The 26,261-nt window shown below is 36.3% G+C and overlaps 1 protein-coding gene across 1 annotated transcript in view; it reads left to right on the top strand.

The window, feature by feature from the left end:
- Positions 1–17,917, top strand: part of LOC110370215 (BAI1-associated protein 3) — a 55,499-nt gene extending 37,582 nt beyond the window's left edge. The window contains 17 exon segments of the mRNA XM_064036919.1: positions 176–255; positions 258–336; positions 1,010–1,061; positions 1,796–1,892; positions 5,810–5,957; positions 7,301–7,383; positions 8,705–8,768; positions 9,972–10,132; positions 10,367–10,457; positions 11,613–11,699; positions 11,701–11,754; positions 11,756–11,771; positions 12,119–12,344; positions 12,546–12,711; positions 13,784–13,943; positions 14,684–14,918; positions 15,791–17,917. Of these exon segments, the coding sequence (XP_063892989.1) occupies positions 176–255; positions 258–336; positions 1,010–1,061; positions 1,796–1,892; positions 5,810–5,957; positions 7,301–7,383; positions 8,705–8,768; positions 9,972–10,132; positions 10,367–10,457; positions 11,613–11,699; positions 11,701–11,754; positions 11,756–11,771; positions 12,119–12,344; positions 12,546–12,711; positions 13,784–13,943; positions 14,684–14,918; positions 15,791–15,885 (1,894 nt within the window). The 3' untranslated portion in view covers positions 15,886–17,917.
- The last annotated feature ends 8,344 nt before the right edge of the window (positions 17,918–26,261 follow it).

Here is a 26,261-nt window from a genome sequence, read left to right on the forward strand (position 1 = left end):
TTCAAACCAAACCGGTACATTTAATCCATCAAAATATCCTTCTGCAATATACAGCAGCAATACGCACCTATTGTCCTACTAGAATTCTGTAGGCACGTGTGCCACAAATATTGAATCCAGACCACAAAGGCCGTCACTTGACCAATAACCCGACAATAACTATTGACAATAGGAGTGAGATAGTGAGCGCTCTCCGCAAAGGCACATCCGAGTGGTACGAGGCTCTATGCGGCCAGGATACACATTCTGAACGAGGGAAGACCTCGTCAACCTCATCACGCTCATACAAATCGACTTGCAGCAGGGACTCACCTACTATCACCCACTGTTTGAAACGTAAGTCTAGTTACAGTCTTGTTAAACGCCCACTCATATTATTTACGTTTAAGTTTTCTGGGGATTTTCCCGAACTTGATAATGGAAAAACTTATAATTAATGAGTGTTAATTGAATCATCTTAATTAAAATAGTGCTTAATTGACTATGATATTGGAAGACCTTATAAAACTTGTGTATTATTAAATTTATTAAGTAATAATTTTGCCTCCTAATAATAATACCCATCTACAGGTAACATAAACTCAATTCAGGACTAATCTCTACATTAACTTTGAGTCACGGCTTCAATTCTGCTGTCTTGTACACTCTTTCCTGCCGACTAATATTCTCGAGTCTAATTGCGGCTCAAAGGCTAACAACCGGAACCAAAGCCCCTTGCCTAAGATCCAAGTAATCGCTCCCCATGGAGGACTCTCGAGCCGAATTTGTCAAAATTTTCCTCGTAAATTGACGCAATCAAGATTTAATCGTGATTTACTACCTATTGTGGATTAGAGTAAAGGCGGTTCGTATGTGTTGGAATTTATTTATCGTGTTCGCACCAAAGGCATTTTGTGTAGTTCGTGTCCCCATTCTCTTTGATGAAGCCAGCGAAAAGAATTGTAAGCGAAGTGCCCAACCATTTGTCATATTTTCGTTGATAGAAAAATCATGTACCTTTTTGTTGCAGGACTAATAATGTACCGTACTTCAGCATAGTTTTTACTCAGATAGACAAAATGGTAAGTGGACTACGAGGAAATCTCATTTCATTTTTACAGGCGGGTCAGCATATTGCATTAATAGTAGCATACTTGCAGAATTTTGAAATTGGAGTTCTTCAACTGTATTAGCCTACAAAAGCTGATTTTATGCATACTTAGCATACTATGATTTATCAGTTAAAACAAATACAATTAACTTGTGTTAAAAGATATACATCTGTTTCTTCCCATGACCCATAAGCAACGCAGGTGGTGCATTTCATTCTATGTTCCCACAGACTATATATTTAACTTCATTAACTAGTGCATATTTCAATAACTGTGCGAATCGGATCATTAAAGGCCCTGCAAAACGCGACCTTTTTCCATAACTTTGTATGTAGGCGATTAATGTGGCTATGCAATCGATTAGTCGTTTAATTAAGTTTCTATACACATACTCAATATGATCGATCAGCCAATAACCCCTGCATTTTTTATATAACGATATATTTTAATGATAATTATCATCAGTTACCAGTCTCGATGTTAGTCGAAAATTAAATAATATTACAATGATTTTCAAAACGGAATAAAAGATTACGACTAAATTCTAAGTACAGCTAAACGAGTTCGGAATCCCTTTCGGTTTAAAGAGATTACTTATAAATCCAGTTGGTACCCGGATCAGTTTCTAAAATACCTCATGGTAAATGGGATTAGATTCGGAATAGATATGGGTGTACCTTGTAATGTATGTAACTGTTTTATAGCTCTCAGAGGATGTGAGGCAGTGCGTGGAGCACTGGGTTATTGAAGGGTGGTGTGGCGTCGTTGAAGAACCGATGTATGATGAACAAGGGAATGGTGGTAAGTTTACACACAGTTATATATTTGCTAGACAAACCCTTTATATAGAAGATAGTTATTCTTTTAACAAATAACAAAACTATTACTAGTGGATTTTCAGGGAAAATCGTTTTTTGAATGTGTCTGTTTGGTTGAAGTTATCGTGCGCTATTGTATAAAAAGTTTGGTTATTTTTTTTTTCATTATTTATTCATATTTAACTTATCAGTTAAAAGTGTGTTTAGAGTTAGGGTCCTAAGAAACATTTTGCGTGAAAGATCATAATCCTGAAAACTGAACTTTTTTCCGGCTGAGATTCATACTTAAAAGTTTCAGTCGCTTAAAAGAAAAAATAACTCTTTTTTAAACGGTTTTATTTAGCTCACCCCGTTTGTTTTATTCATTCTTGGGTCAAATTTAGTAATTCAAATTTCACCCTCTTCCTGTCAACCGATTAATCTGAAATTTTGTATACACCTTTAATTCCGATGACAATACAATATAGTAATATCAATAACATTGAAAATCCAATATGGCCGCCGGCATAAAATGGCGGATAACGTAGATTTTATCAATCCCATCAATATGGGTATCAAATGAAAGGGCTCAACAAGCAGAATACAATATACTATAAAAAATTGAAATCCAAGATGGCGGCCGCTACAAAATGGCGGATAACGTAGGTTTTATCAATCCCATCAATATGGGTATCAAATGAAAGTTCTCAACCAGTAGAATACAATGTACTATATAAAATTAAAATCCAAGATGGCGGCCTCTACAAAATGGCGGATAACAATTTTTTATCAATTCCACCAATATGGGTATCTAATGAAAGGGCTTCACAAGTAGAAAACTGTCAGTAGGTAACTCCAGCGGGGCCCAATAGGGCCAAGGCCTGCCTGGGCTGCGAGATTGTTCGAAAGAGTTACCGCGGCCCTGGTACATAAAGGCCTACGACGGAACAAAACGGTTTTAGTCAAGAGTCTGGCACTCCCTCACCGCTGCTGACCCACAGCAGGAGAGGTCATGTGATGATTTTTGGGGTCGTTAAAAAAAAAAGTATCTGGAAGGGCTATGTATTGAGGAATTACATTGTAATAAATTGTTAGGTAAGAGACCGTGTAATAATGATGCACTAAATGAATTAAATAGAATAAGGAATATTCGGTAAGCATTTTCATTAAATACTAAAAACTAGAAAATAAAAATCGGTAAAAACTTTTAAGTTAAACGGTTTTATCTTATGTGCACTGAAAACTAGAAAATAAAAATAGTTACTTACCTGTCAACCTACGTAAGTGGTCCCGGTCATATTAGACTAAAATAAAAAATTATTATTAAAAACAAAATACCCGACTGCACACTAAAAGTAAAACAAGCCCACAATAATATTGATCAATCAAATGCTAAAACTAATTATGTAATACCGTTTAAACAATACCTATATTAAAATACACTACAATATGTGTTCGTAATCGATAGTTAAATAAACAGAAACTTATTTTGAATACAAATTTACTGAATATAATTTATAAATATTGATGGAAAGCATCGCAGGCGGGGACCAACAGAGGCTTATTTATAGTCATTTCGGTTGTGCACCATTTAGCAGAATTTTCGTTGGTGGCGGTCAAGGTGGTCCCCGCCTGCGATGCTTTCCATCAATATTTATAAATTATATTCAGTAAATTTGTATTCAAAATAAGTTTCTGTTTATTTAACTATCGATTACAACACATATTGTAGTGTATTTTAATATAGGTATTGTTTAAACGGTATTACATAATTAGTTTTAGCATTTGATTGATCAATATTGTCTTGTTTTATTTTTAGTGTGCATCTATTTTTTTAATAATAATTCTTTATTTATAACTTTTAGCTGTTTTTTTAACGAAAATGTTGTAGATGTAGAAGACTATGTACCTTACTTTACCTTACTTTACCTTATGCGTGTGCCCGCATTCGGGCTGTATACTCGAGCATATCCCCTCCGCGCGCCGCGCGCCGCATGCCAGGCCACGCCCTATCTTTTGCTTGCTAACGCATGAGTTGCTTTGCGTTGACGCAGAATTAACATGTTCCGTGGAATTTTGAGAAAAACGTATCCTATATTAATTACTCCCGTGATTGAAATGAATCTAATGATACCGCATACATATTTTTTAAAGGAAATTTAGAAAAAATATCCCGTGGGACTTTAGGATAAAATGTATCCTATGACACTCCCGTAATCAAGACAAATCTAACGATACCTCATACATCAAAATCCATCAAGCCGTTTAGGCTACAGGAGGTCACAAAGGAACAGACATACATACATACATACATACCACATACACTCGAAAACATTACCCTCCTTCTTTGGCAGTCGGGTAAAACGTGGGGCCCTCTGAAATCCTACCTATGGCAAAGCATATCTTTATACTTTGGTAGATCATGAGCTCGGCCGCTACGGCTGATTATCATTGATTGTCAAAATCTCCAGTTACGATTATAGTAAGTCGATGCAATCCACACCTATTATACCTCTAGAAGAAAGTACTACAGCAATAGTTAATGGGCCCCACGTTTTATTTTAGTCTAATATGACCGGGACCACTTACGTAGGTTGACAGGTAAGTAACTATTTTTTATTTTCTAGTTTTCAGTGCACATAAGATAAAACCGTTTAACTTAAAAGTTTTTTTACCGATTTTTTTTCTCCTGCTCTCTTAATAAGGGTCTTGCAAAGTGTAAATAATTCTGCTATAGTTATCTACCTACACTTAGGTATTATACCTAAATGTTTTCAACAGGGATTTACTGTTATGCCCATCAGTATAAGACTGTCTAAAACATGTCTAGACGTATCTATTTTTCGCATCTTACCATGTCTCCAGGGTAAAACCTACGAGCTTTAAAATGAGCGACGATCACAGAAAATTTCATTGTAAAGTTAAAAGCAAGAAAACGGCCTTTTTATGGGTATTCCTCAGAATTACTTTAATTGAGTTAAAGATGAGGTACGTAATAATTTTCCATCTCACATATTTTAATTGTGGCTTTAGGAATTTGCTTTCTAGTATTTACAAAGTTTTATCAGATTACATAGATCCAAGCTGTGCACTACTTTTGCTGAAATATAACGCATATAGCCTTTGCCAAGCATTTTAATTGAATATTTTTTCGCTCGCAGCTATGCAAGTAACTTGATACGATGCAAAAATAAAAACCCTTTTGATTGGCCTTTTGAATACACGAACCTCGAATGCCGGATACCGGGCGCTCAGCAAGTCGTTGAATTTGTTTTTTACAGACAAATATCGCGCATCCCTTCACTGACCTATTCAAATGGTGCACGGTACGGTAGTCCCAAATTCCCACGCACGGACTGCCCTACTCTATGCCGAAACGGCTCGAATATGTACAATATTTCCATGTAAAACGTATTTGAAATAAAATTTATGGCTATAAATACACATACGTAAAGGTCAGTCAAAGATGCAAACTTCGAAAAGGTCAATGTTAGCGCTATAATTATTTCACTTATCTATATTTAGAATTTAATTTCAAGTGGACTCGAGTACCTATAAAGGACGTGGGATGCAAGATTGACAAGTTATAATTTAATAATAGTTTATTAACTTGTAAATATATCTCGTGTTTAACATTTTATATGCCCATGAAATGCATTTCTATTGCATCGACGTCATGCCTGAACTAGTAGACGTCTTTGGATTGAAATACATACATCGAGTATTCCCGTGAGTCAATAGGTTTGGTTTGTTAAAAAATCGTAAAACCTATACTTAATATAATTTCGGCCAATTACTGAACTAACATCACTATAAAATTGATACTAGGTCACCTGAGTATACTGTCGAGTCCACCACATCTAGATTTATTAAGATGTATTAAAGCCAGGCTTTATATTAAGTGTATATGTGTTCCACCAGTGTGCCTGGTGACGATAGCGAAGACTCTGCCGTTTGAAGTGTTATCAGCGGTGCGCGAACTATGCGCGGCCGCATCCGTCGCGCCGCAGCCGCAGACGCATCCCCATGCACCGCACGATCCGCCCCCACAGCTGCTTGATGCGTATCTGTGAGTATCTGCTATTAGTCCACTACTATCATTAGTGCCATGTAACTTTCTACTAGACACACTACATGCACTTTGTGAATAATGAAGTAAGGCGCTGCTGGTCTAGATTTCACGGCCATCCTCCTACATTGACTTATTATTCAGTACAACATATCACTATGACCTTGAATTGCTCTCGAGTTATGTTGTGGTTAGGTTAGTACCTAATTATTTTAGAGACCCATTCTAATTCTAGTTAAACAATGGTTTTGCAATCAAGCAACTATTTCTAGAAGTATGTACGACGAAGCTAGATAACAAGGCAAGCTTCCCGTCACGCGAACTGTAGCTGCATGCATGTCCGAGCTTGCATATCTGTAAATGTTTGAGGAACAAATACACTCCAGAGAAACGAGAACGAGTTGGTTATAATATTGAAATTTTGAATGATCTTAATGTAAATACCGCAAATCTTTACGGACTTTCAGAGCAGAAGCAGAGGGACAGACTTTTGTAAAGTTCCTGAAACTTATTCAAGCACAGCGTTTTGTTCAACTATAAATAAGACTGAACAGTCACGCTCAGACCACACAATAGTTTCCTACCTTTCCATCTACTACTGGCAAACTATGTTAAGCTCTGGAATATCCAGCAGTAGGTAATAGATTCACGGTAACAGGATCTCCGCTGGTCTGTCACGCTGTATGAATGGACCGTCAACGATAATCCGTTTTCCGGCTAGTTTGCCGGCACACGGATTGTCACTGACAAATGATTGATTAAAATCCGAACAGTGATAAAAGGCAGCCATTTTCAAACGGAATTGGAATTTTGATTTCATAAACAGATTTTGGTGAAATATTAAACATCCTCGAGTTGAATATGATTCTATTTTTGTAGGTCGTCCCTCGTCTGTCAATGTCCTTAACGTAGTCACCCCATAAATTGCAAGGCAATAAGTTATATTTTTTCCTAGAATACAAACGCAAAACAAAATTACTAAAAGCTAGTTATTTACCAGTCAATGATAACCAAATTAAAGTTTGCAGTTTCATGTATCATGTTTCATTGCTCGTTCATGTTTTACTCGAGCCTTTAATGACTTAATATTAAATTCCCCTCTAGAATTCAAAACCCAAACTCAAACTATAAGTTTTTGTCTAAACTCTGAGTCTTATAAGTCTTGTTAATTAACAAGTCTTATCAAAGCTGAGCGGATTAAGTAAAGGAGTTGGTACTCGCACTGTTCATGTTGCGCAACTTGGTAATTAGTGGTAATTAGCAGGAAAGCGTAAACGCGGTTGATGATAGGGATACTCGGCGACTTGTCTAAACTATTGCTACGTATATTGTTTTGGTCGCAGGTGGTTTGAGCCGCTGATCGATCGATGGCTCGCCGTCACCAAAACTATGGCGCTGCAAAGAGTTCGAGCTGCCGTCGAACTTGGTAAGTTGTGACCTCTTATTTGTTATTTGCAGTTTATATTTGCTACTTTCCGTTTCAAAAGGACTTGATATTATAGTATGAGGATCGAAATAGGAAAGGGCTTCAAAGTAATGAAATATTAACTGACTTTCTGACATTTCGTGAGCAGTAAGACTATGGAATTTAAAACAAGCGTGTACGTACACGGAAACGTTATTTTGCCTAAGTTCCTTTTGTTATTTTGTGTATATATACCTACGTAATATAAAATGTTTGTATGTAAGTAATATGAAAAGTAGGTACCATCAAAATATGAAAACAGCCATTCTTTGCTTAGCTAATTATAATCTACCTACGTAAAACCTTTCCAAATCCTCGAAATAACTTATTAAATTTTCTTACAAAAGCTTTATAGGAAACCAAGAATTAATTATCTATGCATTATGAATTTGTTGATGGGATAAACTTCGTAAGGTTAGAAATTCAAACTTTATGTTCGGTGTGAACAGTCAAATTATCATAAATATTTCGTAGGTACCTATAGAAAGGGATTAAGTTTAGAGATCTAAGTAAGTGAAAAGTTATAATCACATTTGTTTTCCGTAGCGCTAGGTAGGTAGGTACCTACACCAAAGTTGTTAACGCAAAATACAAAAAGCAAAATTCTTCTAACATTTAATAATTGAAATTCCCGTGGCCAAAGCTTATCTACGATATCGATAGATACAATTACGCGGGGAAGTGTAAAACTGTTTTTCAAAAGAGGCAGTGTAATTGTTGTGTAGGCGAAAGGCGAAGGTTCACACCCGCGTTAGGCGGCCGCCATTTAGATAAACATCGACTTCTAACTGTACCCTAGCACGAAACGTTTTATTGGACCGAGACAAATACACAACTGCTTGTAAATTGTTAATATGCGTATAGATGACATACTTATTCAGAAGTCACCATGACTCCCTAAACTAGACGTTACATTTTCAAGTTTTGCAAATAACTGTATATGTATTTGCTTCCATTAACTGTCCTTTCCTCAAAAAATACTCTAAATGTATATTTGTGAGATGTTATTTAAATTGCCTTCGAAACAATAGAACTCATCGTCAAAACAGAAATCTGATATCACAGTTAATTACCAATTAATAAGTGCCATATTAAATTACAACGGTAAAGGTTTTATCCCTAATTAATCTTTGACTGGCAGTTATACGAATTCATAAGATTTGTTTTACTTTACTGAAAAAGCGTTTTTGGGAGATTTAAAAGTTCTTAATACATAATTTATATGCTTACTTAAAAATATAACTTATTGTAGTCTTTCAGTAACACAGTTTATGATTTACAGACAGACCCGTAGAGGGAGAGCATCTTGTAAAACACAGTACGTCGTCGGTCGACACTGCAGCCTGGTAAGTTAACACAGCTTTAGATTTATACTTTTAGCTTTCATAACATATTGTACGTGTCTACATCACTATTTGTCATATTTTTCCTGAAATATCTGTAAACGACTTCAACCTATTGAGATTTTCAGGTCACACACCCTTTAAAGGTTAGGCATTCAATACGTACCTACCTATTATCTGACCTACTTCTTTTCGAAACTTAGTAACCATCTGCGACTTCTTGTATACCAGTGTACATTATCAGGGTTAGTACATACGACAGTCCTTGTTACAAACCCACTTAAATATTCTAGAATGGTTAAGTCATTATAACAAACAATACCTGAAAATAATTAAACCGACTTACGGGAACAAGAGCATAAACAGTGTTCGCGGAAATGTTTTATACCCACTATGAAGCTCATTGCTTTACAGTTTAGTGCTCTCAACAGGTAAACAACCTAATTCTGGGAAAATTATCCGTATAACAGACAAAGTAGAATTTACTACCTCTACTCAAAAGGCCACGAGTGTGGGGTTGATACCGACTAAAGTCCAGCTCGGCACATATTTAACTTTGTCACTGTTATCTGGCTAAAAATGAACAAGGCGGCCCGTGCCCTTGTTTAAACAAGCTTTTTGTGCATGAGGCGAACCCTGTGCCGGACTTTCGTAACTTTTCACTTTCATGTTTTATTTTATTCAACAGTCGCTGTAAAAATACACGACCACTACGCATAGGTAAAACGTACTTACCTCCGTATTTAAAGTCATGAAAGCTACCTTTGAAGGACTAATGCACTAAAGGTAATAGAATGGCTGTATTGTGGCTGGCTTGCGAACTTAATATGCTCATAAAGAGCTTTATGGCCATCCTATATACTTTCTGATCGCAAAAGCTTTATTATACCATTTATCTATTTCTTAGATTAAAAGTGAGCATTTTGCTCTGCAATGTTCTTTGCTTTTAAAATATCTCAGGCACTTTTCAAAATGAATACCTAAATATTTTGGCAGCCAGTATGGTGGGTTTTCATGCGAACCCCTTGATTCTGCGGTACGATGGTATTTATTTTAAGAATGCTGGGTTTCATCCTAGCCGGGTTTCGGGATTCTTCTAAAGAGTTTTGCAGCCTTCTAAAGGTAGCAACATGGGGATTTAGAAAGGGTTGTTTATTGTTGTTGAAATAATTTATGCGACGGTTTTCTTAAATGACGTGGTCGTAGTTTATACCACATGCGGCTGGTGTGGCGGTCGGTGGGCGGTGCGGAGGAGTGCACCGCGGGCGGCAGCGTGCGTCTGCTAGAAGCTGCCTGTGCCACAGCACTGCACTATGCCGACCTCGTCCACGGCGCACTGGCAGACCAGGGATACTACGAGAACTACGGTAGGTTCTGTTGTTACGCGCCTTTCATAACCTGAATCGAAAATCGGTTTTAACGCAGTCTGTTTCAATGAATAAAGCTCTTAAGTTCTCAAACAATAACGAAGCAGGTGGTGCAAATAGCTAAAATATGCAGGAGTATGAAGAGAAACATTATTTGATTTGCTTCTCTTATTTTATTTAACCAATTACATAATGGAAGGAAAAACTTATTTGTACAATAAAACTTTATGACAGGTCAAAACAAAACTACTGAAGAAATATGCACGATCGTGAACAACTTGGAATATGTGCGACGCTCTCTAGCGGAGTACGACGACGAACACATGTAAGTGCGAGCTAATCTCTGGACCGTGAATATTGCGCGTTCTACACTCACGACACGACGCGCTGTGAAGCGCAAACTTCATAAATTCCGCACAAACAAATATAACGCTTAAGAGCACCGGCTTAAAGCTCATCTCAGCATAAACTTGGCGTTACTTGTGTAAGTTACAGAAATTGTCATGCAGCGATTGATAGAACATAAAACGCTTAGCTGCACATCGCCTTCAGCCAAGCTGAAAATAATAACAGTGTAATCTGTCGTACATGTTATTTCACCCTTAGATGTTGAGATGTTAAACTAACATTATGTATATTTTATATTACGGATGAACAAACAAGCATCTTAGGGAGCGGATGTATAATATATCTAGAGCTAAACTATAAATTGTTTTCCAATGCTGTTTTGTAACTGAATTGCTTCGTATTAGCTTCTGAACATTTGTTTGCACGCAAAGCATTCAGTTACACGCGCCACATGGCCATTCCGAAGTTTTAGTGGTTCTTAAGAACAAATCGCCCTGGGATATAGCCATCTCATGATAATGGCCGAACTTGTCCCGAATGAACTGTTGAAGAAAATCTTTTCGCATTTTACGACGTAGTACCTCAGCAAGTACTTACAAGTTGTAACATAAATACTTACCGCGCCAGTTGCCTATAAATCTTAATTAAAACTAAAACGACTTGAAAACTATCTCAGTTTCAAACTCAATCAAAAGTTGGTACATTACGATCAATGTAAATCAATAGCCACCTGACAATTTATCAGTTGAAATGTACACTGTTTTGTGTTAACACGCGTGTTTATACTTGGACGTTTGCATTTCAATTAGTGCACTGACATCTCGATTACAGTTTTCAGATGCATGACATAATTGATGATACGTGCTAATGAACACTTCCAATTTCAATTACGCGGATTCAATTTGCGTTTAGCAGTGTAAATTCATGCACAATTGGGTTAATGACCTTTTTGTAAAATTTTACATCTACAAATATAGTACAGTTCTTTTCAGTTGAAGTATTCCTTAGACTGATTTCAGGAACTAAGTAGAACATAAAATCTCCAGTATATGTATTACCTAAACCTTAAATTAAGTTGATGGTGCATAAAACATGCGTATGTTTCGAGAACAATGATCAAAAGTTATTATAGCGTGAATGACGACAACGCACGTCAGCTGGTGCGAGGTGCCATCGGAACTCTGGAGGCGCGAGCTGCCCGCGCCGCCGCGCCTCTCGCCGCGCGCACGACCACCGCTACGGAAGGCCGTGTTCCATCTAGCGTGGTCCCCGGACGCTACCCACTACACAGGTAACTTGTACCATCTTATGCATAAAGTTATGGGACTCAACATCAACATGCCATCTGCTTTCCCAAATCTGGCAGCTTCAAGTCTAACAGCGTTTTACATAGAGTTACTATGTACTCCTTGGAGGATGAATGGTTGTAACACTTTCTGACTCCTGACTGGTCAACCCTAATGATTTCCAGAAATGTTAGAGTAATACCAACGACAGCCAGGCCCTAGAATATTTAACGTACTTACCTACTTCTAAAACATAATGGACCTATTACGATATAGATCACCCGTGCACGTACCAACCGTAAAAGTTGTGAGGCGACCAAGCAGACTGTTTCAATTTCTTCACTCACCCTAGGCAATAACTCCTCTACTGGAGTTTCTGGATCAACACCTGTCTTCGTTGAACACGTGGCTGCTGCCTCGTGCGTTTATACGCGCGTTGGCTGGCTGCTGGAGCGGCGTGCTCAAAGAAGTGTCCGCGCAAGCCGACGCGGGCGGAGCCGAGCGACCGCGCGTATATCATCATAGACTCAGAGAGGCACTCGACTTGTTAGCCGAATTTTTCCACGCTGAAGGAAAAGGTAAATGATGTATACAGACACCAGATAATTTATTACTTTCGTTTTGTAACAAAACTTTTCAACAAAATATCGCCGTACCTACTAAATTCAAACTTCATCTAGTGGAAATTATCACAAAGTTAGAACGAGGAGTTAGGAACTCTCCGGCGGAGGTCGTAAGAGGCTTAGTTGGTAAACAATGGTTAATCGATATCTATTTAGGTCTCCCGATGTCGGAGGTGCACAATGCTGAGTGGTTCCGTGTGGAACAAAGGATGGAATATCACCAGGCGCCCACCGAGAAACTATTGGAGCTGTGGCTAGCGGACAGGCTCGCTGAACAAGCCCGCACTCCGCTGCCCTCACGATACGGCTCCATTCTTGTACGGTAAGTACTTCACTATTTATATAGCTATGAATGCAGTCCCAGTTTTTCATTGTTATGACTTCTATAATATTTTAAATATATGTCATCTTACTTGTTGGAGTATTTTACCTATAAAACTTGGTATCTGCGATAAACATTACATGTCGAAATTGCTCGGCTGCCTTTGTCTGTGTTTGGCTGTCATGTGAATTATTTGGATCGAGTACATTTTCGCAGAATAAACAAGTTTGACGAGCCACTGAGCCATAGCAACAAGAAGTGCTTCAAGTTTTCCTTTATTACTTTTGGGTTTGTTACATAACAAGTTTTTTTTCGTTTTCACAAAGGCTTTATGTAAGTCTGTTCGATAGGACAAACATTGTTCTCGTGTTTTGCAAATAATATTTAAGTTATTGTTTCAAATGTTTATTAAAGTAAGCATTTATGGATCACGTTATCTGTTGACCTGAAGGTATTTAAAGCGCCCGAATTAAAAGCGTTCGTATCAGTTCCCATCTTCTTGCAAAATTACATAACTGTTGAGTCGTTTTCCCATACAAACAGATAAATAAGATGACATTTTTACGAGCAATATAAGACGGTATAGTAAGGTAAGAGGCCCTTAGATGTTCTATGATTTTCTTCGCCACAATTTGGAACAAATAAACAAAAAAATATTTAATAGATCAAATTCCTTCGCCCCAAGTATAAAGCCAAGTCCGCAATTTGCAATTTCATTTTAAAAATAAATCTGAGTAGAAAATAAATTGCCGCATTCCCTGCTAGACGTGCATGTTTATCTCTTTTATAAATCATTTGAACTAGATCTCACGGAGATAAAGTCCTCGACTTTTGAACCAATTTGCAGTCGACTAGTTTTTTATTCGTATTTAGTTTCAACTTTCTTAAGACTTCCTACCGTCTTCAAATTACTCTTCAGATATTGAAGATATTGAATTTGATTGAAATGGGATTGGGATGAACCTATATTTTGTTATTGATAATAATTATCATGATATGATAGATGAATCAGCATTATGTATATTTATTTTTGAACTTGTAGAAATATCTCAGATTGATTGATTGGTCGTAGAGTGTACTTCAACCACGACTCGCTGTGCGTGGAGGTGCTGTCTGCTCGCGACGTGATCCCGCTCGACCCCAACGGCTTGAGCGATCCCTTCGTGGTGCTTGAACTGGTGCCCAAGCGACTGTTCCCCAAGGCGCATGAACAAACAACCAATGTGCAGAAGGTATATTAATATCTACAACACATCATTGTTATTGTAAGACTTGCCATCAAAAAATTTTTTGTTGTCTATTCATTGTGTCCCAAAAGCTAATCAAGAATTTTCAGCTAACAGACAACCATTGTATTTAGATACTAAACTAATTTCAGTGATGACACATTTCCATTTTGGAAGTTTATATTTCATAAGTTAGTTCTGAAAGATATGCCTCTTGTTATAACTATGAAGCTCCTTGACAACACTTCATAGTTCAACGTCGAATTTCGTGCTCGAAAAATTCGATTCGAGCGAAACGACAAAGAAAATATGCTCCATATTTTTCAATCTGAAACTTCACGATTCGATTTTGGGAGTACTTAGTTGAAGTGTACCTGACTCGAACTGCAGGGTTCTTAATTCTATTAGTACTTGTCATCGTCCTTTAAAGAGGATTCTTGACGGTCAGACATTAGTCATTGCCGTTTATCTTACTCAGTGATCCCAACTGTTGTGATCACGGAAGAAGGAAAGATGAGCGGAGATGAAGGCAAGTATATAGTGATAGGTCAAACAAGTGCGGTAGGCATAGGCAAAACGATCAGTTACGAACAAAAAATGGGCGGGTTCTAAAAGAGTATAAAGAGGGAATTAGTAGCGGTCCTCAACCGAACACACCCGTATACTTAGGAGAATTTTCTTTATGCTACCTCCGCTCGCTATCTTGCTATCCAAGGTTGTCATGTATCGTAATTACACGACTTTAGAAAACCCTGAACCCTATATGGGACGAGTGCTTCGAGTTCGCCGTATCACTGGATGCTTGCCGCTTCCCGGGCGCGGCGCTGGCACTATCCGTGTGGGACCGCGACGTGCTGACGGCGGACGACTTCGCGGGCGAGGCGTTCGTGTCGCTGGCGCGCGTGCCCGGCGTCAACAGCCACGCGCCGCCCGACCCGCTGCGCCCCATCGAGTTGCCGCTCATGCAGCTCCATGACCGCAGTCAGTCTCTTATTATACAAGTTTTTTGAAAGTTTCAGTGCATGGAAAACAACACTAAATCCACCTTTTTTTAAAATGTGGAAATAAGAAAATGCCGGCTTTAGCACTAGGTATAAACCATGCTTTAAAACAAAGTTTAAGCTCTAGAGGTAAACCCGGTGCTTTTTTAAACCACGTTTTATAATAGGATGATATGAAAATTACCTAGGTCTTATTTTATTGTCGGTACATATCATTTTTTTTTCAAATAATATTTACATTACATATAAAACTCACCTCTTTTCTTCAATATTCCATTTTCACTTTTTCAAACAATCTCACAGCTCAAGCGTCTTTGAACTTTGGTCCCTCCCTTTATATTGGCTTCTCTTTTATAAGCACCTTAAAAAGAATATTAGCAGAAAGGGAAACTGCGGTATCCCAACTAAAAAAACATTCAATCAAGGACTTTTATTAATAATTACAACACAGACAGGACATAGGCACGTCTCTATGATGTATTTTGTTTACAAATTGTCAATTTTGCATGTACCGTTCGAACGGTTCCTTTCAGTTCACAAACGAAGCCTAGTAAAGTTTAATTTGTGAAACATTAAACATTTTCTTAAAACTGTGTATTGATTGCAAAGTCAATTTTGTATTAGCGTTCTCATTAACTGCTACGGTTTTACCGAGCCTTTAAACGGCCCTTTATCAAGTCTGTCTTTGATGATAAGTTGTACAAAATTAAACAAGAACGTGCTATACATACAATCTCTTTGATTGCTTTGAACTCCCATTGAAATGTTTATTCAATTCAAAAGACAAAAATATAATGAGCCATTAAATACATTTTTACCGAAATAATTTATTTATGAGAAGTTCGTTTTCAGATCATCCCATCATACAAATTTTGGAGTCACGTACTACGGATAAACTGGCCATTGACTTCGTCAAGAAACAAAAGTTAAGATTCGCTGAACAGTAAGTTGTCTGACAAGTTTCAAGCATCTGTTTCTTACTACATGTATTTCGTTATTTCTATTTACGCACAACGTCCATTAAAATGTTGACAATATATACTTAAAAAGAATACAAAAATGAATTCAATATTTTTTAAACTTTTTAGTTATTGATTACATACGTATTTATTATTGTTAAGATGTAAAAAGCGTCATCAGTATTAACGTATGAAATACTACAAAGACTGTGTAATTCTTCTACTCACGAGAGAATATGAATGTAAAAAGGTATTGTGTATGTGTAAATTTCAATGCATTTTATATGTGTATAGAGTTAGTACGCACCCTCGGAGCTTATGTCCCTAGTCGTTAGTCTCTATTAGAAGTTCCCGACCAAGTACTTTAAGGCTCGTTGTTTACAATTTCATATACGTGCTGCTGTTCTACACCTGCCTTCATCTTCTACATGGACTTATTACTGTTGAGCACTTTCCCCACTAAACATAATTATCATGGTGTTAGATATCGTACACCGTAACTTTGTCGACGGTATATGTATATAAATAAACTTAAATGCAATTTACATTACAATACCATATTGCTCGATTAGCTTTTGACCCTCAGATTTATGTGTTGTACCTATTTAAATCCGTGCTTGGTAAATATTTGCGATACGTTATTATTTATGTTCAACCCTCAAAGTTGTTATTTAAATGTTTTGTGGCTTTCTCTCCAGATTGGGATCTTACGATGATCTATTGATGTCGGACTCACAAAGAGTATTCAAACTTTCATTCAATTCAAACATTAGTTAAGAAGTTACATGAGTTTTATATAACGTTATATTTGAAATGATTATATCCCGAAGTGACATCCGAATGATTTCAAAATTATTTATATAATTAAATATTAACCATTAGGTATGGTGCGTATTTCACAGCTCGATCATTGGGGAAAATTTTATTATTTATAAAAAATATTGTGTACAAAAATTTTATAAAACTTTATGCATATATTTATAAAACGAGCTTTTTATTACCAACTGTCACATCTACTACTTAATAAAGAATATATAATTTAAATTATATTATACTGTAATATATATGGAATGCATTGTCTTCGACGACTGATTTTCATCGTTAGATTTAATTGTATGAGATATATTTTATAACTATACGTGGCGTATGTACACTGTGTATACAAGTATATTATTGTAATAGATGATGTATTGATGTTTTAAATTAGCAAATGAATATTATATACCTACTTTATACATGTAACAATTAGTGTAAATCGAATGTTAAAGATATTGAGGTGGATTTGTATCTAACGAACACGAGAAATCGTATGTAACGGAAGGACGCGCCAGATTTATTATGTTTCATGAACGTACGAGAAGAGAACCAAGTTATAGAGTAGTAGCAACCACTCGGCGGTGCGATATACTCGTACAGACTTTCTTATAGATTGAAGAAACTGAAATGGAATACTAAAGAAGCAACTTGGGAATCCGGTTAGCCATAGTAGATATAATTCAAAATCTTAATTTTAAATTAATGTGTGACAGTTAAATAATCAAATAATATATAAGAAAACCATTCGTATATGATGATGTTGTAAACTTTCTGCGCTCCTGTGTACTTACGAACACACTGTAGTATAAATTGTGATTGATGGATACCTACTCCGCACCTAATAGCAACCTCGAAGTCATATCCAGAGCTACCCTAACCATATCGCTGAGCTTTTAACGTCTACCTAAGATATATGTATTTTAAAGTTTATACCTGCGCAGCGGGCCCGCGTCGAGATGCCAATCTAAGTAATCGATGCACTACCGCTTATATGCCATGCTGTTTTGATACGTTGGTGAAACCTTCATATTATTATATATCTTATAAGCATAATTAAATCAAAATTTATGATCCTTTGGCTGAACAAGACCATTCCAAAAGTCAATTATTTAAAATAGGCTACAAAGACAACATATTATACATTCAAAATCTATATATTTTGGAAAGTATTGCTCATGAGAAGAGTCATGTGCCAGCGATCGACTTTTTTATAAAAATCATTATTATACAAAACTTTTATAAAATTCTACTGCTCACCGACCCAATAAGTAGAAAACTAAAAATATTATGCGTACCTTTCTAATATAAAGCAACAATGCATATTTAAATGAAATAAAAATTGCGATGAACGTATTACAGCTCGCTATAAAACTACTGCTTCCCTGATTTACCCTTCGACTTTATCGTTTGATGTATGTTATCGACGTTACGCCAATCTATAGAAATATAAGAAACCGTTAGTATTGATATTGATGTACCCGTACCACATATCTATTTGTGTAATTTATAGAACTCTGTGAAATCTAAAACCACTGCATTCTGTGACTGATTCATTCAAAAGCGTGACTTGAAGTTGTATGTACTATTGACACTTGTGTTCCTGGCTTTAATAAACTCTTAAAATAAATATTTTTACGTTTTATTTCAAAAAATACAAACCACTCCTATTTTTATTTGTAGTCGATAAAAACTCAAAATGTCAACCTTCTTTTAATTGGCACTCATGGTTTAAGGTTGATGTTAAAACTCGTTTTTGCAAAATGCGTACCTATTTACCCTTTAAAGTTGTCGGGATTAACTTATAAGAACAAAAGAATTAAAAACTGAAACAACATAATTGTCTACAAAGAAGACTATAAAGTAAATATAGAAGGTGATAGATGAAGAGCGAACAGGATACGAGATATTTTGGATAATTGACTAATGAAGCAACTTCGACCCGTAAATGGGATTATAGTCACGAGCTTTTAATGGCCCTATAGTTATATGACACTTCAATCAATAACTCCTCGTAACGAAGCGGTCGAGTGTAGTTCCCTCGTTAACAAACTTTATGAAACCTATCACAAAAGGCACGACTCGCAAACGATCTATCTGCGTTCACAGACTCGCGATAAATTGAAGAATCCTTTTCAAGTCGACGGTAAATGACTAGTTTAAATGAGAATGATATTGCACCCGGAAGTTTATTGCTCTAGTTTTCTTATTCAATGGGTTCCAGAACCTTTTGATGAAGCTACAGGTCAATATATATTGCAAACTAAAGAAGTCTATACATAATGTATAATAATGTTGAGTATTAATAACTATCGTAACACACAATAGAGAAAGCGCTATATCTTTGAGAAGCTGTTGACATCAGCGTATGTCTTACTTATCCCTTTTCCCAGAAACTTGTGGTTCGCTGACCGTTAGGTATTCTCACAGCGATATGGACTCAACTGTATTTCAGACACGCAACCACGTAGGCGGCACGAATAACGGGAAACTTACAGAATAACCTGTATTTATCATTTATTTCATAGAAAGCTAATATTCTCAGGAAGTTCACAAATAGATTTCTATTGTAGAGACATTCTATCATCCGGCAGAGCAAAGGTGAGGAGGTAACAAGATAATAAATTAGATTATTAGTTAGGTCGTGGTTCCGTGATCGTTATGAAGTGGGCTTGTTTGCGGTCACGGTGTTAACTCGTGTCTCCAACTAACTAAATAATTAGATCTTGGCTGACGGGATGTGCCGTACAATGTAGTATGTCATACTACACTACATTATGCATTCCGAATGTAATTAGAGTCCATGTTCAAGGTTTATAATTCAGTTACACCGAGTAAGTGGTGAGTTGTCGAGAACACGGTAAGAGGAGGGACAAGGAACCACACAGTTTTTGGTTGGGAAAATAATATAATCGTGGAATAATAATACATAATTGTACAATTTAATAAATAATTAATATTATTGTAGAATTATTTATGGGGAAGGTTTTGGTTTATCGCTCTATATCAATGCTGAAAGAGACTACCTAATAATTTAAGGGTATTTTGAATTTGACGATGCCTGAAAAGGACAGCATTAAATATTCACACATTGTTTTTCAGGTAATGGTAACTTTAACGGTCTGTTTTATAATTAACAGAATACCATTGAAGCAGGACTATCTCATTGTTACAATAAGTACACGTAATAATTAGTCTCAGTGACTAATGCGACATTCTTATTACATTGATAAATAAATTGTAAATTGATGTACACATAATTAATTTTCTGACCTTTGATATTCATTATACTTATAAATCTTTGATATTTATCTTATCATTTGATATGGTTACATTCGTCTAAATACTTATTAAAAGATTTGTATCTAAATAGAAATCAAAATTATGTACTTATTCTTATTCTTTACAAATTCTTTAGTTTCTAGGCGGCAATTTTTCGAGTTTTCTTAGACTAGGTCTTGTACATATATCATAAACTAGTACCAAGTTTGTTTATAATGAGAATCGAATACACTTATCGTAGGTACCTACTAAAACATGGATATGATCTAGATACCCCAAGTTGCGCAGGTAAATAGGAGGATGTTAATTGTTACTTAACTGATCAATGCAAAACAAAACAACAGAAATGTTTACTGCAGATCAAATATCTCGTTAAATGTTTATATTGACGCTAATGAGCGAAGGTTTAAATGAAATGTTTTCAAAACATTCCGACTAAATAATTTACAGGCTGTTTTCGCTGTTTCCACTGCATTGGGTAAAGGTAAATCAGCGAAAAACGCTAACGAAAAATAATGGGTTTCGATCAATCAATAGTCGGATGTCGGTGTGAATAAAAATCTGTATCTACATTGCAGCCTTGCTAAATAATTAATGCAAAAGTAATTCTTCATGTCTGTCTGCTGACATGTCAGCTGTCTTATTTGTTTATGTAAAATGTTAATGAGATAAGTACAGATACATTGTTTATTGTTGTTGAACGGGTATTTCCATAATGTTTATTCCTTCACTTCACTTAAGGCTTCGAAGAATTACAATTGTCTCAACAAGGGGACGAAAACTTAGTTTCGAATTTATCTAGTTCTTATAAACTTAGATATCTACTGACGAACACAAATAATATGATTGTTTTAGATATCAGCTAATAGGACTGCGTCATAGCTATGATTTATAGTTATTTATCATAAAAATAGTTTGATAACTCGCAACTAGAAAGCAACAAAAATAATAAACTGTTCTTCTGAAAATCATCTTTTAGTCCTCGATATGGTTTGAATCCTATTTTACACGATATTGAATGGCACACATTATTCTACACCTAGGTAGTTTTTCATTTGAAGAAAGTTACTGTAAAACAGATAGATGAAAGTTTATATTATGTACACACACATAAAGTTTCATAACGGTACTCATTCTACAACGAGCAGATATTATCGTGTTTTTAAAATTCACTAATTTCAAATTTGCAATTTGTGTCTATTTCATTACATATTAAAATATTTTGAAACACCATTTGAGATTTAATTTTACGCACTTTGATGATAATAAGTAGTGGAAACTAAACCACATAATTAGCTCGGTAACTCGGTACGGTAACTCTCTCTTTTTTCCTGATACTTATCCACATGGTGGTGGGGTCAACTTTCCTAATTTTTCTTCTCCACTTCACTCTATCTGTCGGTCTTCTTCTTTCTTTTTCCGCCACATTCCGCCATCTGGTTTGGACCGGCCTCTCCATCATCGACCTTCGATCTTCGGTAACTTACAAATTAAATTGATACCTACTATAGCACAAATAAATGATTATTATTATTAAGTATCGCGAGATCTTTATCGATATCAAAATATTGAGATAATATAACAAAATATCAGTAACCCATCTACATAGCTTATGACGTAGTAAGAAAAAAGACAAAGGCTTGACAGAAAGGGTGTGGTAAGTAAACATATCAGGTCATGCAGAGGAAATATTTCACAGTATGCACATGATCGCGTCAGCCGGCACGTGCCAGCTATTATGTTCGGGGAAGGACGCCGCGGGCCGCCGCAAGCATTCCCGGGGGCTTTCCAATCCCGGGACACGAGCACAAAATTTAGATCGAGTAAAACATTACGCCTAGGGTTAAAAGTTGCTTGTTTACTTGACTTCTGGAATAGGTAGGTATTGTTTATGTTTTTGTTACAAGAATCATTTTCGACTGCCTGTACTACGGGCACTTGTTTTACGCCGATATCCAAATATATTCTTTCAATAAACTGCAACATTTTTTTGATAAATATTTACAATCTTAGTGAATGTACTCAGAAATTCCTGGTACGGTTTTTCTAGTAACGGAACAACAAAAGTAACGGGAATGTGTAGTCGCCCGGGAATCTCGAAAATGGGAATGGAACTAAAACCTTATCCTCGCTTCGCCTCGTGGCTGACCGCGGCGCCCTCTGAATTATAATAAGCCTGATATCGACTAACTTTCCACAGAAATCTACTACTGCCGCTAAAGGATTGTTACATTCCAAATCAGTTTGCAATTACCTAAGCTTTTAAGGTTCCCTGAGGTAAAACGGACGTAGACTTTTATGCTGCGGAAATACGTACTTAAACCACTAAGTACTAGCTTTCTATATTTTTAAACCCTATGAATGGTGGGAAGGTTGGGACTATGCAATAAATAAAGTTCTGTTTTGAACACATAATTGAAAACATGTCTTCTACGACATTTTATTTAAATTGCTGACGTGATTTTATCGATATCGTCAAGTCTCTGAGATGAGAGCCGCTTGTTGTTCTACGCACGATTAGGTACAGGAAACGACCGCGGAATAGTCACAGGTCAACGGTTCTGCGACGCACCACTTATTTACGACGATTTTTAAAAGTATTCCGGTTTTATTTAATTCGTTTGGTGATTAAATTAAATACTCATAAAAACTTGTCATATGAATATTCATTTCCAAGTTAGTAGATGTACTTACCGACTTGCAAACGAAACCACTAACGGGTAAATTAATTTGAAAAGAAAATCTTTCAAAGAGTTTATTTGTCGTGAGCTTAACTAAACGTAGTGAAAATAGCTGGGTATTAAGAGGCTTCAGTGTGGTATTAATGTAATTTGCTTTTGTAAATAAGTAATACTTGTTCTGTGAGCTCAGTGGCCCCGTGTATTCAATCTCAGTAGCGAACCGGCGTGGGATTCTTTCAGCAAACGCCCTACAATTCCATTGAATAAAAGCTTTATGAAATTCTGTAGCTTTTGTCGCGATACTTTTCCGAGGGGATTTATGTTCCTAGTTTATGACATCCCCGCTAACAGTGAAAGACATGTATGTACGTAGTGTGTACTACAACAACTCAGTCTCACATATAAAATTAAGTAGTTGTTATTGTAGGAATTGCAAAGACACGAGAAAAACTGCTTACACTTATAACTTTCGAATTACCAGTAGCGCTTCTTTTCGTGGCATTTGTACGTAATTAAGATAGTATTTTGGGCATTTAGGTATCAAATGTCTAATAAATACTGGAATAAATATATCAGCAAAAATATTCCAATACAAGTAAACCCCAAACAAAGCCTACAACAATCCTACACCCACACGATTAGGCAGTTTAACTCAAAGGAGGACGCGTTACAAACAAAGCTATAACCTTTTCCTCGATTTAGAAATCTTAGTTTCTGAGAATCCTCGACTGGTTTTTCCTTTGCGGTACCTATCGTGGTACTGACAATATTGTGGTCAAGTAACCACAGCCAGATCTCTTCTAATACTTTTAAACGAGAGAAATACGAACCTAGGAGGAAATCCATATGCGCCATGTAATGCTTCTAAACTAAGACGTTTGCTTGTATCATCTACATTATCTGGTATTGTCAATGCGAAGAAACAAGTGAACGACAACAAAGTCCCGATAGTGCGACCCGAGCATATTGCCTCTGCCCGGGCTACCGACCCTTACCTAAACCGTCTTGGGACACATGTGCCACTCCAAAATACTTACATTATATTGGGATTACACATTACTTACCTTTAGATGCTTTTGAGTAGTCTTTGAGGAGCAATTTTTATAAAACGACCTACATAAAGTACCTTAACATCCCCGATAAAGATACGTACGAATATAAGTAGGTTCAGCCAGGATAAAAGCTTAAAATTACGTTACGTAAATATTTTGGAAATTCTTTGCCGTGCCTTCATTATCCTTCCTATATAAATAGTTCTGATCGACTCGACTGAAATCTGTACCGACTCTATAAAGAATTTAATCATAATACTCCAATAGGAACCTACTCCCTTCAATTAACATATTTTCACCCAGTTCTTCGAATTTCATTTGAATATCCGAAGCTAAAATTGGATTTTAAGAAAGCATTTTAATTTAAATAAAGTGAACTATCCATCAATCACGGAGTCGGATCAATCTATCAACGCGAGACGTTAACGAGTGAGTCGCGTGATGAGTCGTCGCTGGTCGCCTCTGAACTTAAACAACACATACGCACTCAATATTGTTTGCAACAGTTATCTATCGCGAATTAATTACATTGCCAGTAATTTAGCATGTAGTTCAAATATCTAATCTGTTTACATCAATTACATGACATGTCATTGACGATGAATCATGGTCAATACTTTGATTAAAATAATAACACCTACGTATTAATTAACTGTAGATAAACTAGTTAAGTTACGCAACTAAGTTTCAAGGACCGTGGTGTGAGTCTTCCCGCCACTACTAGGGTGGCTATATGTCTGGGAATATAGGTCTTTGTCCGAACTGCCTGAAGTTCGAAGGAAAATAATTATTTGCTTTCTTTATTTCACTGCTTATCATATCGTAAATGATTATAAAAGTCGAAATTTTCATAAAATATTAGCATTTTCCTGAATTTTCAGTTCTCAGTCTAGGTACTAACTGCAATTCGAGTGTAATGCGTTCTGACAACCTGTATGGGATAGCTTGATAATGATAATATTATACTTTAATGATGCTCGTCATTATTTACGCAATAATTATGATATCACCATATCAACAAAATTACGCTAATTAATGTTATTTTCGTCCTCGTACATACAAGTACATGATCAGTCTGTAGATGGCCATTCTAGATACTTCCTATCATTATAATTACTTTTACTCTTTACATTTTGATAAAAGATATGCGACATTTAATTTTGATTAATAAAAATATGATTGTACTTAATCAAAATATGGTAACTCTGATACCAAAACGTGGTGTTTATTTTTGACTTTGTTACCTATATTTAGAAAATTCGTTTATTTCTGAAAAGTAATTTAATACAAGAACATCATTAGGCGCCATGTAGCTACCAGACAGGGTAAAAGGACTGTTAATATCGAAATTACCGAAACCAAGATTCATTTATTTCCATTTGTGTCATTCCACATTTTCTGGCGGAGCGTAGCCGTCCCCTCGGGCTCGCAGCTGGACTCTCCACGAATATAAATTACATTTCATTTTACCACTTACAGTATGCGCGTAAGTAATGCCCTTTGAAATGATTCAAACCTTCAGAATATATTATAATTCAATTCCATTCTCTCATTAGCTAACGTTTTGATAGAAAATACCGCAACATTTTATTAGTTTAACCATAAGGTCGGTTTTATTAATAAAGGTGCTGTAAACATGTAATACAAAATATTCACATTCACGTATCAACTCAATTCTAAAATACAATATCTTCGACATGCCACAGTTTAACAAATTCTTCAATTTGTTGATCTTACATATTTCATTGTAAATCGCGTCCACATTTAATAAGGAGTCAGGATGTTCACGGAACGCTCTTCGCTATAGACGATGTTATTACTTCTATCGAAAGCTAACCCGTAGCCGTTATTCACCGTCACTACCAACACCAACTGTTTACTCTCTTTATCAATAGAATAAATTCCATTATGTGCTACAAAAATGGTGTTCCGTTTGCATCAGTGGTGGCCCCTCGAATACTTATGTCATTACCATAAACGAACACAGGTGATTTACTGCCCTTCTCCAACACAAACAACCCGCTGGGATTAACAAAATATAAATCACTGTTGACATCTATTACAAAGTGCTGAATTAGATTTTCTTTTACCTCTGTGACCAAACACTTGTTGTTGTCTTTGAAAGCATACAGATTCTGTTTGCCTGTATCTACAAAGTACAGCTTGTCATCGAAATACATGTCGAAGATGTCAGTTCGGTGAACTAGCGCCGGCTTTTCGATGTCGTTGCTACAATAATTGTATTTGTATATACCGTCGCTCCCTCCTAGGTAGACGTCACCGGTCGCCTGATCCACAGCACTCGCAAATCCATTACGAATTCCAGGAATAATGGAGGCCAGCCCAGTGTCAAGGTTCAACACCACCGACTGAAAACTTTGGTCCGAAAACTCATCTGCGTTTATACAGAAAAACAAGGAATTCTTCTTTCTATCTATTGAAAATTTATATGGGATGTTCACATCTGCAAGTATCACATCCTTCTTATGTGGTACACCACATACTAAATATTCTAAGTCTTTTGTATTTGTTATCA

This window comes from Helicoverpa armigera, chromosome 11 (genome assembly GCF_030705265.1).
Source record: "Helicoverpa armigera isolate CAAS_96S chromosome 11, ASM3070526v1, whole genome shotgun sequence".
Lineage (NCBI taxonomy): Eukaryota > Metazoa > Arthropoda > Insecta > Lepidoptera > Noctuidae > Helicoverpa > Helicoverpa armigera.